Consider the following 20301-nt stretch of genomic DNA (forward strand, 5'->3'; position numbering starts at 1 on the left):
GTGACAAATATTGCAACAAAGTCACACAACAATTTTCCTCGAAAGACTCCTGTAAACCCAAATTTGTTAAGTTAAGCTTATCAGAACATGGCAACACCATCTCAGCACTCCCTGTAAACATATGTCAACATCAAAAACATATTCTAGTTAGTTCATCATTGCTTGCAGGTAGTCTAGAAACTGCTCCAGCTAGTTTCAGCACTAGCATTTCTCTGTGAAATAATCATAATTGTTAGAGTGAATCCCACATTTGCATACAGCAAGTTGTTCTACAGGTGAAAATAAGAAACTCCCTGTTACCATACCTTTCCCAAATTCATATGTAACACCAATGATGTATTTAACCATCAGCTAATGTGTTTAACTCTTTTCCCTTTTATGAATTGACAAGCTTACACTGAAGCAACCAACTTTTGAACCAATCTTTAGAGAATCAAGCTATTTTAGAAAACAACCAAATTAAGAATAACCTCAACTTTTATTCTCTTATTATCTTTTCTTAAAAACACTTTAGGAACCGTTCAAATTACTACCTTTATATTTGAGATTCTCTTCTATTTTCTGTATTTAAATTCACCAAATCAAATCTCTCTTTTTCCAAGACATTAGGAAAACCATCCACTACCCCAAATCAGAATTTAATCTGCATGATTCCAAAATGAAACATAAATCTTAGCCAAACTTATACCCCCTGTATATTTCTATATAGGTTAGATAGGTAGAGCTTCATAACTTGCTTTGGCTGCAGTCCAAAACAGGCTAATTAGCACAAACCATCAAAACCACAATTTATCAGACATAATGAGTCTTCCCAAATCAATTCAAACCCAAAAGTTATAATAACCCTCTTCATGCATCAATACCACAATAAAACATCCTCATCACAGCCTAACTGTTCATCCCAAACATTGTGACAGGCTCTGATAAAACACCCTTAGCATGCGTAATGCACGGATCTCAAATCTCAAATTGGCGGACCAAAAACCCCAAAATGAAAACATTTAACTTGACTATTTTGTAGTTTGTATATGGTTTAATGTAACACTTCTCACTTTTACTCTTAGTTTTACTCAATGAATCAACTCAAATAAACATAGCCCATCTATCAGCACGCATTTTAAACTCGAATCAAACAAGCGCTCTGGGACAGAGCAAAACTCTGAAACTTTTCCTTTTTTTTTTTCTTTTGACAACACAGATGGTTGGCGCTTACCTTCTTTTCACTTATCACCTCTGTAAAATGTCAACGTAACGGGACTCTGTTTTAGCCCCAATGCACCTTTCTCCATTTCTCCTCGGAATTTCTAACACATAAAATGTACTCAAACAAACAAAAACCTTGTTAACAAATGTATCAAAATACTCATCACGTAACATTTTTTTCAAAAGCAACCAAATTAGTAGTCTATGTAAAACTCGGTCCAAATTCATCTATTACTCTAAATTTGCGTCTTTGTCAATCTCTCAAATTTACATCTGCGCATGCGTCATACGCTTCCCATACTGGTTCCAAATTTCAAGCTGTAATTCCTTTACTAGCCTGTACCCGCCGCCATCGCTGTTGAATCTGTCTGTAAATTTGTTAGCTACAAATGTCGCTTCCACAGTTGCAAATTCAACTTCCTGGACTCTCCTCGGTCTCCGGACAGCAAAATGCACTTTCTCCACGTTTTCGTTGTTAGCCATTAGCTAGCTAACAAAGTCACAGCTTTGATCTTTTCCTCTCAGATCCCAAAGCTATCCTAACGATTTGTTAAAGACTTCGTTCAACAGGCTGGCCTAAAACGGAACTAAAATCATATCAACCTTTCTAATCACGTCTTCATAACCCTTTACATATTTCTTTAAACAACCATCACATCTGTGAACTTCCCACACAAATGAAAATAAAAACCATCAATTGCTTCCATGTCAATGGATATCTAGTACGCACATGTTACAATCAAACGTAGATATTACAGTAACCTCATTCACACAACACAAAACCGAAGCAACATTTCCAGATAAATTCAATACGTAGGCCTAAACAAAAAACATTCCTTTAACAACATAAACTGAAATTTCCGTTTGCACACACAAAAACTCTATAAACGTTTCAATAACCTTGGATTGTAATTCTTCGAATGAATATCGCTTTCGTTGCCAAAACTGGCCTTTAACAATTATCTGACCCAAGAACCGAAATTTAGCAGCGCCATAGCCTACTAATCCAATATCGAATCAAGCTCATAAGATAAACTCGGTCTGTACATGATTTCCAAATCAAAAGTATGCCAACTCACAATATTTTCTTAACTTTGACAAAGAAACAGAAACACACATGTGTTGCAAACCAATACATTTCTATTTTCAACGTCAAATTTTCTTTCAGATGAGTGTATTTTTTGTTTTCTCTTTTTTTATTTTTTTTATCACTCATGATGTTGTGGGCCACTGCACGCAGAATGAGCCGCTAGACTCAAGCGCATGCGCCTCTTTTCAAATGGAGAATTCAGCCAAAGAATTAACATTAGCATTTTCAAAAACAGACTGTCTCCATCCTCAAAACAAATCAGACATTTGTAAATCTAACATCAAATATCGGTTAACACACTGTTGTAAAACAATATAACAAGTCAATCGTCACTCCTCTACCAACGATGTCATAACCGATAAACATCCATAAGAATCTGAAGAGAATATAACAAAGTCTCTCCCAAGTGTTTCATCTGTGTACGTGTGTCAACATAGTAGCCTTCGTCACCAGTTCGGACTTCAATTTACGGTCAAGAATTTGAGAGTTTGCCCCCAATTTCCAGAAAACTTTCAACAGTGATGACACATCTCCGTACATTCACGTCCATAATGCTCAATACACCCAATCAAACCACACATTTTGTGCTCAACATAGATTGACCATTCCTATCCAATCGTGTTGGCCTAACTTTGTGTCTTCGACTTTCCTACATGTTTTCCAACCACATTTAAACATGTTCTGCATTCACTTTGATCACTCGTAACTCAGTGCTGTCCCTCGAGACAGAAACAATGCCACCCAAGCCTATAACATTCTTAAACTCGTTCAGGGACTCAAACCCTTTTGTACCGGAGGGGACTTTAACTTCTCCTTCTTAGGGACTCAAACCCTTTTGTACCGGAGGGGACTTTAACTTCTCCTTCTTTTGAATAATAGGCAATAGTGCAATAGTGCAAGTCAAAGCACAAGCTGCAATCTTTGCGGGAATCCAAAGCAAATCTATAAACAAATTCCAGGATCCTGCTTTCTTGACTTATCTTAGACAACCGTCTGTCAGAAAACACTTCAGTCGTAAGACAAACGTCTGACCTCAGTTTCTTCTCGCTTAGCCAGCAAGACCTAATGCGCCTGCGCATCCACCCGCTAACCACTACGGGCTACAGATGAATACCCACCGCAGAGTTGGTCTGCGGAACAGCCATACAATTTGAATCGTGAATCTGTGTGGAAATAGATGAAAATTTCCCCACACTATCTGTTCTAATATCTATTTCTCTTTGACTCTACCTGCCTCCATCTAATTCCGAAAAGCCATCCAACCAAGCTTACATCTATTATTTTCCAAATTGTGTAACAATTTCTCTCTGCACAAGCTTTTCATAATTTCACAACAAAATGAACCCACACTCCGAAATCCACATATATCAATCCATATTTGCATTTGCAATAAACTATCGTCACCATACTTTTGCTTCATGTAATCAATGTTTGGGCAGGTTAATTCTGCCTCCAGACCATCTTTTAGCCCTATTCATTTTCGAATTACAATCCGTATTTGAACACATTGAACCAACTATAACCAACGAAGGAACATAAAGACACAATTACCCCCTTCCTTCCTTTCTTTTTTTTTTTTTTACTCTCAAATTCCGATTTCACAACTTGTCAATGAACATATACCCTTACCGAATAGCCTACAATCGTAAATTACAAACGTTCAAACCAAAATAAAAAATAATTTAAAATTTTGATTTTTTGTAATTTGTAGATATAGCTTTTACGTTGACACCATTAATTACTACCCATACTTCTTTTAACCTCAAAAAACATAACTTGCAAGTAAAACAAAAATGAACACGCGCGTTTACAAACTCACTTTGAAATTTCATAGGCCTATACCTACTTCCTAACTTCTTTTCTTTATCTTTTTTTTTAATTTTTAACTCAGCTGGTTACCAATTCTCACAAGTATACTTTTCCACTTCTCTTCTGGACTTAGACATCATGTAGCGCCTTAGTAATAAATAAGAACTGTTATGACCACAATTGCCAATACAACTTCTCAAACTATCACCAATCCAACATATTCTAATCCTAGGGTCTCCAAGAAACACATAACACGATATAACATGTGAATTTTTTCTCCCTCTGTGTTGTTTCGTCAAACACACGACCTCTATGTATGTCCGTCGACACACTCTGCAGATTTGTTTTTTACGACTCTCACGTAAAAGATAGGTTCAACAACCGTACCTCATTAATTCGTACGACTCACACGTACAGGACACTGTTCCTCAGACCACTGCCCAATTACTAACTTTTAACCGAATTATTGACAATAGCCTATAACCATATTTAGACAATTCAATATCACACAGTGACCAAAAAGAATATCTCACCTGTTTCTTTAAGACCCCGCGTCAGCAATAGCGCAACCAGTAAAACTCCCCTAGAATCGGCCCCGCTGTCTCCGAAAAATTTTGGAGGTTAAGGCAGCTGTTCCAGCCGGATTGATCAAATCGCCATCAGAGGGAGAAGTCTGTTAAACGCTGAGCAGACGAGGATCCCGGGTTTCGGCACCAAGTGTAAAGGAAGAATTCGAGTGGCACTGTGTCGATCTGAATAGTCAAGGGATATGGTTTTAATACAATTTATTAGACTATACAATTACATATGATTTAAACAAAGTACTTTGTGATCCGTCTTGGCGAAGGGTGTGATAGCCACAAATCGTTCGCAAGAGTGATGATCAGCCAGCACACATGCACTGCCTTATATAAACTTAAGATCAAATGGCATTCTATATGGTCAATCAATCAATGAAACAAACTCTGTGATTGGCCAACTCAACTTGGTGACAGTTTGAAACAATACATCTCCTATGTGTCCCGAAGTTCTTTGATGTCACAGCTCTCTCCAGAGCAGTAGATAATAAAGCCACAGGGGTTGACCAGTCAAATGGTCAACTGTCCTTTGTGTGACCATCTTCAAACAATACTTTTAATTAACACAAACAATGAAACAGGACACAGTCCTTCTAGCCAAAGTTCAGAGCAACTGTCTCATTGACCCCTTACAGTAACCAGAGGACAGAAGGCCATATAAAATGCTTCACCCATCCCCCAGGGCAAGCTGCCCACAGAGCCATCAGCACCTCACATTCCTTTGAACTCAACTTAATTATCTTCCCTTCCTGTCTCTTACCAATGAACATAGAAGATTATAGATTTCATACACATACATCTATGCATATGACCAACATTTCCATTACAGTACTACACTTTAGCGCTGATTGGATGCAGTAGGCTAACTAACAAGAAATAAGAAATTGTTCGACAGAAGTACAAAATGCAATAGCCTGGCAGAGTTACGTGCACCAGAACATTTGTTTGGCTATCGAAGAATGTAGCAAATAGTAGGCTTCTTAGGCAAAAGTATTTCAAGTTAAATGTAAAAATCGATAGCCAAACAACTATCCTGGTCCACGTTACTCTGTCATTGTGGCATTTCATTCTTTTGTAGTGGACTATTAGTTTTTTCTTCTGAAAAGTCCTGATTCCTTCAACTGCGTTTTTAGCGTGCGCATAGGCTAGGCTACTTATATTGTGAAACGTTAACAGCAGATCTAAGATTATTTCATAGGAATGACCCTGATTAAAATAAAGAGTAGTGTAATGACTCTGAATTGTAAACATTAATGTTTCCTCTTTCCTTCAAATCAAAACGATTAATTTCATGATAATGACAGAGTTATGTGGACTAGTTGTTTGGCTATCGATGTTTACGTTTAACACTGCAATTTATGCTTTTGCATACATAGCCTATGCTACATGCTTCGATACCCAAATAAATGTCCTGGTGCACGTAACTCTGTCTAGCTATTGCATTTTGTACTTCTGTCAATCAATTTATTATTTCTTGTCAGTTAGCCTACTGCATCCAATCAGCGCTAAAGTGTAGTACCTACCCTTTCCGTTCAGAGTTAATGTAATGTGTTTTTGAGTTAATGTAATGTCGTTTTCCATTTGGGGGAGCGCGTTTTTGTATTGGGGGGAGGTGAACAAGTCATCCGATTTGGGGGGAGTTGACTCGTATTGGGTGGGGGAGCGCGTTTTTGTATTGGGGGGAGGTGAACAAGTCATCCGATTTGGGGGGAGTTGACTCGTATTGGGGGGAAGTATTTTCATTTTTGGGGGGAGGTGAACAAGTCATCCGATTTGGGGGGAGTTGACTCGTATTGGGGGGGAGTATTTTCATTTGGGGGATGTACTCATATTAGGGGGTGTCATTTGCACTTCAGGGCCACCGTACACCTCGCTCCAATACCGTTCACGGACGACTCACAATAACAGCAGGGCTCCCAAAAAATGCCTCCGGCTCCACACAAGTCCTCAGCTCCACACAACAACGGTAGCACACACTGACCCGCTAAACCTCGATCGACCGTGCACCACTGTCCGACATCACAGCTCCAACGCAACAATATTAGCTTTTACGGCAATCATGAAGTGTCAGCTTTTTCTCTGCTAGCTAGCTCTTCTTCTACCCAGGAGTCTTTGCATCTCCCGCTAGCACGCCGGAGAAAATAAAATCGTCAAAATAAAAGTCCCCATAGACAAAAGTACCTGTGTTACACAAAGCATTCCACTTGAAGAGAACAAAAGAAACCAGATGGTCGTTGTCTTCGGTCTACAAGGAACACTAAGGCTGCAACAAACAATTATTTTGATAATTGGCTTATATTAGAACGATAAACCGACCAATCATCAGACATTCACCCATGTCATTCACCAAATAATGAACTAACTGATACAGCATTCTGCCTAATATCTCCTTTTATATGTCATGAATATGAATCAGCAGTGAAAATACGTTTTTTTGCATAAACTAAATATTTTTTAATTCACAACATTTCTCTCACACCTTATAGTTGCGATTATCACAACTGTCCCTACTTCTATACAATGTTTGTTTATTTTTTGTCTTATTTACATTCACTAATAAAAAGTTTTATCACTAGGTGCATTCCTACTCAGAAGTCAGAATCTCCAAGTGCTAATAAAATGGTTGTGCACCAACTGTCTAAGCACTGTCTGTGGCCATGTTTTTACAGTATTAGTAGGCCTATGCGTAAAATAAAACAGGACGCATACTAGGGGTGGAACGGTACACTGAAGTCGCACCAACATGCACATTGTGCTCCCATGAAAGACATGTTCTGCCCTGCATGTATGCATAGCAAAGCTATGCTAGTTCGTTGTCTCGTCTTCTATTGGATTGCATACGTGGGGGTAGCGTTAGCTATGTTCTAGGGGTGGAACGGTACACTGAAGTCACGGTTCGGTTCATACCGCGGTTCAGACATCACGGTTCGGTACGAGTTCGGTACGATGGAGGGAAAAGCTAAACAAAAATGCAGGAGCAGGGCTCCAGACTAACTACTGTACATGCAAGTCTTAGCTAAATGTCTTAAATATATGATGCGCTTGTTGATCAGTCCTCCTACCATCCACGATAGGCTACTTGTTGAGCAACAGTGCAAACACAGGCAGGGATACAGTAGCAGCAACGCAAGTGCTAAATAAGTATTAAGACATGTTCGTAGTCTAGGTATAGCGAAAAATAGCCTAACTTTACCTTTAGCTGCGGTACTAATGCTGAGGGCTCGCTGATATCACTTTCTTACTAGAACGTGCATTAGTCATTTATTTAGCAGACGCTCTTATCCAGATCGTCGTATCTGAGTCGTTGCTAACATGTACTGTTGTTGTGCACACCCAATACATTCCACATTTGTAGGTCGCACATGCGCGATTAGGCTACGAGTAGAATTTTCTCGCTCTAGCTGTCTCAAAAAACTGTCTGAAGCACTGAGAACTTAAAGCCAATTTTTATTTATTGTGTATGTCTTAGGCTGTATCACCTACAGTCTCTCCCCTGAGCTAGCTGCAACAGCATGAAGTCTGTAAAGTAGTAAACAGTAAGTACCCCACATAAACTCCAGACTCCATAACTATACATAACATTAATTAAATTGCACACAAGTTTTATTTATTTTTATACCGTGTATTCTCTGTGTAATTTCATGCACCGAACCGTGACGCCCGTACCGTGCGGTTCGGTACGAATACATGTACCGTTCCACCCCTACAATGTTCACACCAAACGCGAAGCGAATTGCTAGGAGCCAACCGTTTTTTTTTGTCATCAACCATGTCCGAAATGACTACTATTAACAAATACGAAGTAGTATCGTATAGCAGAGGATGCCCACAGACAATACTCTTGCCCTCCATTTCTTCTAAAAAGTCAGTGACATCTCAACGTTGATAAACGTTCGTGAAACAGCACAACCCAAATGTTTTGCTTGCGTTGAAAATGTTCTACTGGCCATCTGGCATACCGGTGGGCTGACGCACTTTTGGTCCGAATCGACGATATTATTTATAGGCCTTTTCTTGGGGGGGGGTGGATCTGACGTTTCAGATCTTATAGTCCCAAGATATGAGGGGGGGAGGATTTCGGCAGGTATGAAAAACAGTGGTGCCAAAATCCAACTCCCCTTCTAACTTTCACATTTTTGCAACTAGTGTCAAAAGCTTTTTCTGGCACACTTTAGAGGGCATGAGGATCGACCACAATAATTTGGGGGGGGTGTCCGATCAAGTTCAAGTATTTTATTTGTCACATACAACAAATGTAGTGAAATGTGAAAGGGTCCATGTTCCACCCTGTGCATAAATAAAATTGAAATGTAATTCAATTTAATTAAATGAATTAGAAAAAAGGTGCTGAATAAAAAAAATGTAGATAGTGTCTCACTGCCTGTGGGTAAAAACTCCAATATCTTATAGTCCCAAGATATGAGTGGACGATGATTTCGGCAGGTATGAAAAACAGTGTTGCCAAAATCCTGCTCCCCTTCTAACTTTAAAATGTTTGCTACTAGTATCAAAATCTTTTTATGGCACACTTGTTTCACACAACACACAGGGGTCTTCAGACTGCGACCAGTTTTTGGAGATGATGGCAAGCCTCACAAGATGGAGGGGTGGAGATATGTCCTGGCTGCCCTTGGTGGTAACACAATCTTCAGCACCATGGACCTCACATATGGTTTTTATCAGTGGCGAACCATGAGTACAACAGCTGGGCCTTCACCTCGGCCATCACCGCAGAGAAAAAAATCTTCGCGGAAAAAAGCAACAATATGATTAATTGAATGGGTTAAACAAGTGCAATCCTTTAATTAACTAACGATGACACGGATGTAAACAAATATACCATAACGTTAATAACATCTGTTCAGGCACACCGAGTACAACGCTCGCCTTCTGCGTAGGAGTAACGCGTATCTATTAAGTGATAATACTTGTATCTGAAGTAGTACGCTAACTAAACTGGTAAATAAATTATAGAGATGGAGCAGCATATTACTTTCACGTTCCATGTTCATCTTGACATTAGCTATAGCTATAGAGCGCAAGCTAACCCCAGTGTCATTGCAACTGAACGTCATCGTATCTGAAAAGCTCAGTGGACCCCGTCCACACTACTACGCAAACCCGGCGTTTTCAAATGTCTCTGGCTAGGGGAGCGTATTCGAAAAGCTCAGTTTTCAGTGTTGAATACGCCGTATTAGTGTGGACGGGAGGTGCAAACGCAGACGTATGTATGCGTTTCTAAATGTACCCGGGCTAGTGTGGACGTTGCCTCTGTCTCTCAACCGCTCTCACCACTCTGCAAGAGATAAGAGGACTTGATGAAGGCCTAGGATGTTTTGTTTTGTTCCCGCCCACTTGAAATCAAAGCGTGATTGGTCGATTTGCCCATCACTCTTCACACCAAAACACATAGCTTGGCCTTCCCCAGGATTTGTGAAGTCCTAACCAATGAATGAGCCAGCTAACTGGGCCTTAATAGAGACAGACGATTCTGATTGGATAAGATGTTTTCAGGACATGAACTTGACAGTAAGCTTAACTATAGAACATAGATGACAGAAAATGTATTCAATCTATTGTATTAAATTAAATGAGATATATTTATTTTTAAATTATTTATTGAATATTTTATTATTAGTATAAAAAATATTATTATTTATAATTTGTTTAGGCCTTCTCTGAAGGCGTAGAAGGCCCTGAAGGTTTCCCACTGGTTTTTATAACCTGCCCATGCATGAGGAGGACAAAAAATACACCGCCTTCACATCGCCACTAGGCCTGCACGAGTATAATAGAATACCGCAGGGGCTTTGCAACAGTCCGGTTCCTTCATGAGAGGTTGATGTTAATCTTTGGTGATCTAAACTTCAGCAGTCTTTTGTGCTACCTAGATGATCTCTTGATCTTTGCCCCCTCTGAACAGCAGGCCCTCAGCAGGTTGGAGGTGGTTTTTCAGAAGCTGCGGGAGCACAACCTGAAGTTTACTCCGAAAAAGTGCCATCTCTTGCGGAGGTCCGTGAAGTTCCTTGGACACGTTGTTGACGGTGACGGTGTTGCTGTTGACCCGGAAAAAGTTGAGGTCATCTCCAAATTGTTGAAGAGGGACAACAATAGCTGCACTCCTTCAGTCCGCAGACTGAAGTCATTCCTGGGGATGGTATTTTACTACTAGCACTTCATACCAAATTGCTGGTCAGAAATGGCGAGGAAAGGTCGGAATGTACAGTCAGAATCCAGGGTCTGATGTATAAACATTGCGTACGCACAAAAAGCTTGCGTACGCTGGTTTTCACGCACACTTTGTGATGTAAAAGATTTACTTGACGTGAGAATGTGCGGGCCGTCACGGAAACTTAAGAGCAGACGTGAGAATGTACGGACCGTCCGTAAAGTCTTGTCTGGCTCTGTAATGTGGCTAATTCGAACTGAAAAGTGCCGAAACTCACCAAATATTACAGAATAAAGTTTCCACTACTACGTTTATGACGTTGACTATTCAAAAAACATAAAAATAAACGTTTGATCATTAATGTGGATGATCACATCAACATGCCAAAACCCAAAACGGGAAATGCTATATAGCCTTCTGTTTAATCCGCCACCACTTACAGTAATAACTTCTGTTCAACTTGAGGGTGTCAAACTAACGACAAAATCACTCAGGAAATGCATGTCACGCTAACCCTATAGCTGCCATGCTGTTACGATGCGCCACCACTGGTTTCTTCATTTACAGTAAAGTTTTACATCGGACCATTTCTTCTTGATTTCTGCCATGGTCCGGTTCACTGAACCCACAGCATTTATGGCCCTATAATAATAATAATAATTGTATTTGTAATGCACTTTACATTTAGCTAAATCTCAAGGTGAAACAGGTTAAAAACAAGAAAGTGCACAAATAGTGACAGATTTCCACTCCGCCGACTTTCTTTTGTCGCTAATACCTGATGACAGGCCGCCAAACAGCACACATTTTCTCGCCTCCACACTCGGTTGTCAGAACCTCGATGTCACAGTCACCGTATTTCTTCGAATAAACGCAACAGAGTTTAACGTTCATTTTTGGTGCAGCATTTATTCGAGCGCGGCGTTTATTCGAAGAAATACAGTAATTCCGACAAAGAAATTACCTCAGGAGCGCATTTACAGTCCGTCTGCATATTCATTTATGGGAAGAGGTAAGGCGGGGTCACTGGCTTGTTCACGTGCAGTTCACTGGTTCTGTCCATTGACGCGTCTCTTGATGGCCTTGGAGCAATTCTGTCCCAGATACCAGAGGCGGAAATGAAGGCACGCCCGATCGCCTTCGCGAGCAAGACCCTCACTGGCTCAAAAAAGAGGTATCCTGCCCACCGCTTAGAATTCTTGGCGCTCAAATGGAGTGTTCGTGAAAAATTCTGCCACTGGGGTCACACTTTTAAAGTGTAATTTGCTACTGGAAATTTGATGCTGATTGACATTTCATTTGACCTCTTTTTGAAAGAAGCATTTTTTTTTTGCTGCGTTGCATTATTCAAATCGAAGAGAGACATTTGTTGTGAGATACAGAAGAATAAGAACAAACAGCAGAATAAAGAATATTTCCACAGCTCCACAAGCTCTTTTCGCGATAGAAAAAGGCTACAGTAGCTGTGTAAGTTAATGTTGGAACTTCGACTCCAATAACAGACAAGACAGACAGTCAGTAGGCTTGTACTCCGATTTTACATTTTTTTATAATCCGGTTTTAGAACAAAAAAGTGGCTTTGTCTCAAGATCTCTACAGACCGTGCAACTAATTTAATGCTCAACACTTGAAGGGGGGCTTATTACTTGAAAGAGGATTTATTTAGGCTATCTAAGGTACACTATCAGGGCTTGGAAATTCAGTGATTTGCTAAAGTAGGCAGGGGCGTGTCCAGACATTTTTGATAGGGGTGGCACTAGGGGTGGCCCGCCTCTGACTGGGCATATAGCCAATCATATTTTAAGATATTGGGGTGGCCAATCAGATTTCAGGGGTGGCCCGTGCCACCCTAGGCAACTCCCTGAACACGCACTGAAAGTAGGCAAATGGCTAGTAGAACATAACATTTCATAATCATTTCAGTTAATCAAACAGCTGCAAGACCCAGTGAAATGTTACAGGCTAGCTAGCTCTAGCAAAATAACGCTAGCATCGCCAACAACATTACTAATTCAACTTAGGTAGTGTAACCAAGCTCTTTGTAAGTTCGGTTTAGATCTAATTGTATGATCCTGTGGACAAAAAGACACGGACACTGTCACTTTTAATAACTTGTATTTTACCACTGCTCTTCTTGACATCGCTATTCGAACAGCCCTAGCTAATTTCACAATTGCGTTCAACATCAAGACTACGGCAACTCCCGAGGGACAAAACCACCTTGTCCGTTGTCACATAGAAAGGTCTGCTACAATAGTCTAACAGGATTTGAAAGTTAGCTAAACTTATACTAACCTATATCTTAAATAATTTTGTAGACATAGCAATGGATTCTGCCACAAAATGAGTGACTTGGCTTTATTTATGGACATACTATCCACAACCAGGGCTGGACTGGGACAAAAAATCGGCCCTGGCATTTTTAGCCCAGGCGGTCCACAGATTTAATTTGGTCTTGTTTAGGCCAATTCCAAAACTTTTCTTGCTATTAGTTAACATAATATATATGAACATAAATATTATACTGTACATTTGTAATGTGGTTGTTATTTATAATTGTATTTATATTCCTGTCAAGTCAAATTGCAGTGTTTTTTGGGGTTTGTAAATTCACTTTGTTTTGTAAATAAACTATGTACTGTGTTATTTCTGTAACACAGAAATGCTATTATAAGTCCCTGGTGCTTGAGGTTTTTTTCCAAAAAATATTTTGTATGTTCCAGCACTTATAGACCCAGATTATACTGTATATATTAATTAAAACAGTGACCCAAGACTCTGGACTATGGACCCCTGAAGTAGCCTTGGCCACCCCTTGGCCACCCCATGTAAAAAACTCTAGTTCCGCCATTGCGAATAAAGGTGGGTGGCAAAGCTTTCTCCGTACACATTCAGCATCAGACACATCCCGGATTTCGGCAGGTATGAAAAACAGTGTTGGCTGTATGAAGAGTTGATAAGGAAATGGCTATTGTGATCAGCATAATCACATAGGAAATGTATTTTCTTCCACCTCCTACATCCCTGAAATGTTCAAATAGAGCTGTGTTTATCTATGTTTAATGTCTATGCCTCTACATTTTCACCATGTTTGCATTGCAGTAGGCTACTGTGTATGAGTTCTCTTTATCTCTCAAATTACCTCACACGTTTAACAATCCTAAAAACTGCTACTTGAATTAACTATTTAATGATGCAGCAATTCAATTTCTTTTTGACTGGCAACAATGTGAAAGAAGGGGATCTGTGAGCAGGGGCCTTTTTATATGAATGTGTAAAATAATGTAGCTATACTCATGTACCAGACGATTCTATTACAATTGGCATATAGTGCATTTAGTAAGTAGCCTATAGCAGCAAGTACAATGTAATCAAGAATCAGAAGGGATTAGGGATCATTCAGATTTTACATGTAGCACAACATACAAATCGTATAGGTTCTCAAGTGCAGCGCAACATAACTTATATTACAACATAACCTACTGATAGTTTCCTCAAAGCCTAAAAGGAGGCAATATGCTAGGAAGGCAGTGCACGTTCACACGGATGGGAGTAGAATTCTGGGGGGAGTGAGATTTTGGCCCAAAACCGGCCCTGAGACACGAGCTGTAGTAGGCTAATGCTGGAAGTTTAGCATCGTTAAAATGGAAAAATTACCACCAAAGCGCAAGTGATGTGCAGAAAAATTACGGGAGAAAAAGATTTAAAATCTACAGACAAATATCTCAGAATGTCTCATCTCATCTTATACAAGGTGCTTGTGAAGATTATAATCACTATTTTTCGCAGTGGATAAAGTTCTCGCACCTGGGGCCCGTTCGTCGTAAGGGTTGAAGCTAAGTTAATCAATTGTCCCTTTAGCCCGTTAACATTAGCGAGCTAACTGAGAACCGCAAATATCGGTTCGTCGACGGCTGATCCGCATCCAAATCATGTGGTTAATTCATCAGGCTAAACTTATCAGTGCACGAGCACGTCCTACTTCAAAAGGCAGGAAAGGTCGATCACCAAAACCGTGATTTTCTAACGGTGTGATGGCGGAAAAGACGAACGAGAGAGCGGTGATATTCTCGCCATCTGAGCAAACTATTATAATGAGTCTCTAAGAAGACAATAAGCATATTATTATGGCTAAGTCAAACACCGCCATCGCTGCCAGAGCAAGACAGGCAGCTTGGCAAAAAAATTGCAGATAAACGAAATGCGTATTTTGGTCAAATGTATAGTTTCATCTTTAGTGCCTTATTACCCTGATCAATCAGATCACATTTCTTTAAATGTGCCTGCTGGCAGTAGGCTTAATGGAAATTAATCATCGAATGAGATCTTGCTAGCGAAAATAATGATATCAACTCTTTCAGAATAAGTATAAAAACAAGGCCAAAGAGTATCTAATTGATACGAATTCATAGACACTTATGAGGATATATGTAGGCCTACTGAAAGTGCATGTACTTGGGTGATATCAGGTAAAATGAGCCACTTTTTGGTAAATCGTTTGGGACAATAATACAATACCATATATGCCTTTGCCATGTGTTTTTATGATAACAAATGACTGTTTTTGATCATTTTTGTTGAAATGATGTAATGAAATATAATTATTTAGGCCCTACAGTTCTTGAAACATCAGCTGTGCCAACTTTTTTGGCACAAGCAGTTTCAGGTAAAATGGACCAGCTGTTCAGGTAAAATGGGCCAGTGAAATTGCAAAGGGAAATAGTAATTTATCATAAATTTCATACTTTCAATTCTCATACTGGTTAAACCACTGGCTAACCACCTCTTTGTTGAGTCTAGCAGCCCGTGCTCCAGACAGGACCTCTGGCTTGCGCATCCCAAGCTCTGGGTTGCGCTTTAGAAAGATCTTAAACCAGTAATATCCAGCCCTCCCTGCTGTCTTGGAGAAACCAGATATGTTGTTCTTGGCTGCAAAATCAAAGGCCACTTGCTGGACATCACGTTTTGTGAAGGGAAACCCCCACTGCGCCAATGTCTTAAGGGGGGCAGCAAGCTCCCCTTCTACCTCCTGTGGAAGGTAGGGCTTCCGCCCTGACACATGTTCACTGCCAGTCACCTTTCCACTGATGCGTCTTTGCAGTGGGGATCGCGGCACACCCCATGCTCTTGATAAGAGGTGCACACTCACTGTAATTCCTTTCTTCTCTCCCTCCATGTATTCATCTAAGGCCCCCTTCATCCTCTCCTCTTTCCACAGATTGTAATTGTTTGGCCTTCCTTTCCATCCCTGTTTTATCTTTGTATCCTTTCCTCTCTGGTCCTTGCTCTTCTCTTTTCTCTCTCTTCCTTCTCCCTCTCTCCTCTCGCTTCCATCTCGTTTGCCATACTCACTGTACATAAAATATCTACTACCATTATTACTGTTGGGGGGGTCATGGTGTGACACACACCCTCACACACACCCTCACACACACACACTCCAACACATGTGTATGTGTTTGTGAGTGACACAGATGATGGCCCATTTTATCTGAAACCATGTTGCCCATTTTACCTCAGTGGGTTAAGGTAAATTGGACCACCAGGAAAAACGTCACTTTTTCAAAAAATATGTTCATATACCAATCTAACAACATTATTTGTGATTGATGCCATCAAGACAGATATTATGCATAGTTTTTTATGCGCATGTTTTTAAAAAATAGATTTATCATCCTTATAATAGTTAAGTTAGATTTGGTATGCCAGGCTACTTACCATGCAACTTTCTGGTGCAGGGTTGTTTGAATTATTGGCCCGCCCACCATAGCAACCATAAAGCAATCAAATCCCTTGTTACTTGTCAGGGCTGGGACCCCCAAACCTTAAATGGCCCCTTTTACCTGATATTACCCTATATATGTGTATATGCATGTAGGCCTATGTGTAAATCCCTCTTTGATTTCATTGACTGAGACATGGCCAGGGAATATGATGAATTGATTCATAAGCTGGTTAAGCGCCAAGTACACTTTTCTTACAGCAACGCATGCTGTGGCTTTGCCAATGTTTTCTGCATCGCTTATAGCCTACTGTTTAAAAATGTAGCCTACCTGACGCGAAAAACCTCAAAGCTATGCAGAGTCTGAAGCACAGTAAAAGTTTCAAATAGCTTTATCGTCCATTTCTTCACGTCAAGACATAAAAAGGAATCGATATGACGTTTCCCACTCTCCCACAGTGAAACATAAAAAGCACAGGCACAACAGATCAGACATTTCTTAAAACATAGCGTTCATAGCGAAATAGAATATATCTCCTTAGTCAGCTGAGTCTCTCAAAATGGGAGCTGCCAATTATTTTCCGGGGATGTGGCAAGCTTATCCAGCTACACTTACGCTAGCCTGCTCTCGAGCAGGTTAGTGCTAATTGATATGTTACTATGGTGATTTATCGAAAGTTGCTTCCACGAACCAAAAAGAGGGGCGTGTTTTATCTTAGCCTGAAAATTAGCTCGCTAAACTGCTTAGCGAGCTACGACGAATAGCCCCCTGCACACAAACTACAACTAACCAGTATATTTTTATCTTTGATCTGGTCAAGGGAAAAATAATGTCAATATTTCCATGACAAAAAGCTTTTTACGGTCCGATCTGTCGGCCATTGTGTGGGCTATAGTCTAAAATGCGGATTGATTCATTCATACACTGCGTTGCCGTAAACTGCAGTCTCTGAGTGCATCGTACCAGCTGATTAACAGAATGCAATCATCTGTGATCTGACATAGATGGGTCGCTGTGACGTAGATCGGTCGGGTTTTGGCTCCATCCATACAAAACCTGAGCTGAAAACTGAAGAGAAAATGTTTAACGTTCTAACTCAACATTTCAGTGCGAGTTTTCACGCTTTGCACATGCTTTCAGGAACTAATTTCACACGTATATAATGTACTGAAAAGCAAATCATGGAATTTGCTTTACAGCATCTTTATATTCCTGAGATAGCTATGCACAAGCGGGAAACTGTCCTGGTTGCTATACTGGTTTCTAGGTAGACAATTTTGTATTTCGGCCTATTTCTAACAATTTAGCCTACTCTACGACAGCAACACGCGCAGGTAAATTACTATATGTGTTGCCTTCCCGGTCTGTTAAAATCGATGCTGAATAAGTTATTTTATAGAAGACGAAAAAAGCTAGCTAGCTAGCACTAGCTATCCAACGAGTGAAAACTTCAAATCGTAGAGTAGGCTAAATTGGTTTAAATAGGCCTTAATACAGAACTTCCTACCTAGAAACCAGTATAGCAACCAGGACAGATCAGAGCAAATGTACTTTCATGAACTGGATTAAGTTTGTAAACTCACTGTTGCCAGTTTTGTGGCAGCTAGTTTCCCTTTATTAACAGGTAAAACCAGCAGTACAATGTTACCCATTTTCTTTTTGTAGTTCTATAATTTAATAAATGCAACAAACTAGCCTATAGTTCTTTTATATACAGTGGTGTGAAAAAGTGTTTGCCCCCTTCCAGATTTCTTAGTTTTTTGCATGTTTGTCACTCTTAAATGTTTCAGATCATCAAACAATTGTAAATATATAATAAAAGTAACACATTAAACACAAAATGCAGTTTTTAAATGAAGGTTTTTATTATTAAGGGGAAACAAAATCCGAACCTGTGTGAAAAAGTGATTGCCCCCTACAACCTAATAACTGGTTGGGCCACCCTTAGCAGCAACAACTGCAATCAAGCGATAACTTAATGAGTCTTTTACAGGGCTCTGGAGGAATTTTGGCCCACTCATCTTTGCCGAATTGTCGGAATATGAAGCTGTTTGTCCAATTAAAATGGCTAACAGGTAGGGTAGGGCTGGGCGATTAATGACTTCCCTCAATAAAGATATCGTAACATTAATTCATTTTCATAATATCGATAATGTCGATAGAGAATAATACGGAACAGCAGTCCATTTAATTTTTGTGATGCAGAAGGAAGTTGCGGAGAAATGGTAGCCTACGCTCGCTAAAATATACTGAGCACCTCGAGTGGAGTAGCTATATTAGCTACATTCAGTGGCGGCTGGTGAAAGTTATTCTAGGTGGGGCTGTGAAATATTCAGTCAATTCAGTAACCATCCTAATACAATTGAACACAAACTGCATGATACGAGTTCTCTATGAAATAGTTTATATAATTAATGCACACAGCTATAGGCAAATGTCCACATTTGTGGACGATAAATATCATTACACTCAGTTCAGAAATATTGAAAACCACGGACATCTGGGCACTTGAGCCACTCTGCCTGGTATTATTAGGAAACACAACACTACTATTACTGTAAAATGAAATATTAAGGATTTATAAAAGAATTTAACACAATCAATTATCTTTGATAGAAATTGCCTGTTCTTATACACTTATTCGTTGTTTCTCCTCGCCACAATCCGGTGACCTTAGTAGTTGCATAGCGATTGTCTATGCCTACGCATGGCTAGCTTGATTGAATTCTCCATGTGTGCCTTTGTGCACTTGTTTTGTTTTCTCAGATACGTAAATGTTTAATGTCCTTAACTTCTGTAACAGTCCATGCTGTATTTGTTCCGAATGTTATAAAAAGCAAGCACGGGAAGCAAAATAAGGCATTGACATGAATGCATCCAGCTAGCAAGGCCTTTCTGTTGTAGCTTACCAATCGTGGGAGAAACCTCTGTGTATAATTTAGCTCTACCCTTTTCGCTCGCCTGTTGTGTAATTTTGATGTCAGGTTGGGCCAAACACTTTATTTTTATTTTCTCCACTAAATTTCTCCTCTCAAAAGGATTTTGGAGAGGATATCTGACAGTATTTGAGAAATGAGAACGTCTGAAGTCCGGTCCGGAGTCATTCATTTTCAATACCGTTAAGTAGGCCCTACTGTCGCAAAATCACTTCTATACTCTAACTCTGCTTGAGGCGCTAATTCCAGCGTCCCTTGGGCATCATTTTTGAGGACGCTGATTGGCTAAATATGTGTTTCTTGTTAGCAACGGTCAGCATTTCACCCATCGCCAGCAGGTTGGTAGGCGTTTCGATGGGGGCTTTTTCTAGTGCCCCAGATGTCGAGCATGAAGTAAATTTATCCCAAAACAGAATTTTAGTATATATATACACAACACTTTATTGTGTATTTTGAACACTGTAATGCTTAAAATGAGTAGTTATTGTTTGGCAGCGATAGCCATGGCGAGGTAGCAACTTCCAATGAAGAAATTGTTGATAAAAGGGTTTGTCTTCTTCAGTTATTTGGAAGTTGTTTGGCTTTTTGAAATCCGACAAAGATGTTCGATACAAATTGGTGTAGTAAACAAACAGGTCTGGTAATAGCCTACGACAACTGCAAATGTGTCTCGACCTACGGTCTCGGTTGACAAACGTTTTAACAAATCTTTGCTTACAAAGGTGATTGTAGATCTGTCAAAGTCCATATTTGTTTTTTTATACAATACAACGACACGTAGGAAAATCCCAAA

General features: G+C 39.9%; 1 protein-coding gene across 4 annotated transcripts in view; it reads left to right on the plus strand.

The window, feature by feature from the left end:
• Positions 1 to 20301, plus strand: part of prkcab (protein kinase C, alpha, b) — a 407398-nt gene that overhangs the window by 161307 nt on the left and 225790 nt on the right. Inside the window, exon 4 of one of the 4 annotated variants that reach the window (XM_047037656.1) lies at positions 10604 to 10837. The exons of the other annotated variants lie outside the window; for them this stretch is intronic. Within the exon in view, the coding sequence (XP_046893612.1) occupies positions 10604 to 10837 (234 nt within the window). The remainder of the gene's footprint in view (positions 1 to 10603; positions 10838 to 20301) is intronic. 4 annotated transcript variants of the gene reach the window in all.

Source organism: Hypomesus transpacificus, chromosome 17 (genome assembly GCF_021917145.1).
Source record: "Hypomesus transpacificus isolate Combined female chromosome 17, fHypTra1, whole genome shotgun sequence".
Lineage (NCBI taxonomy): Eukaryota > Metazoa > Chordata > Actinopteri > Osmeriformes > Osmeridae > Hypomesus > Hypomesus transpacificus.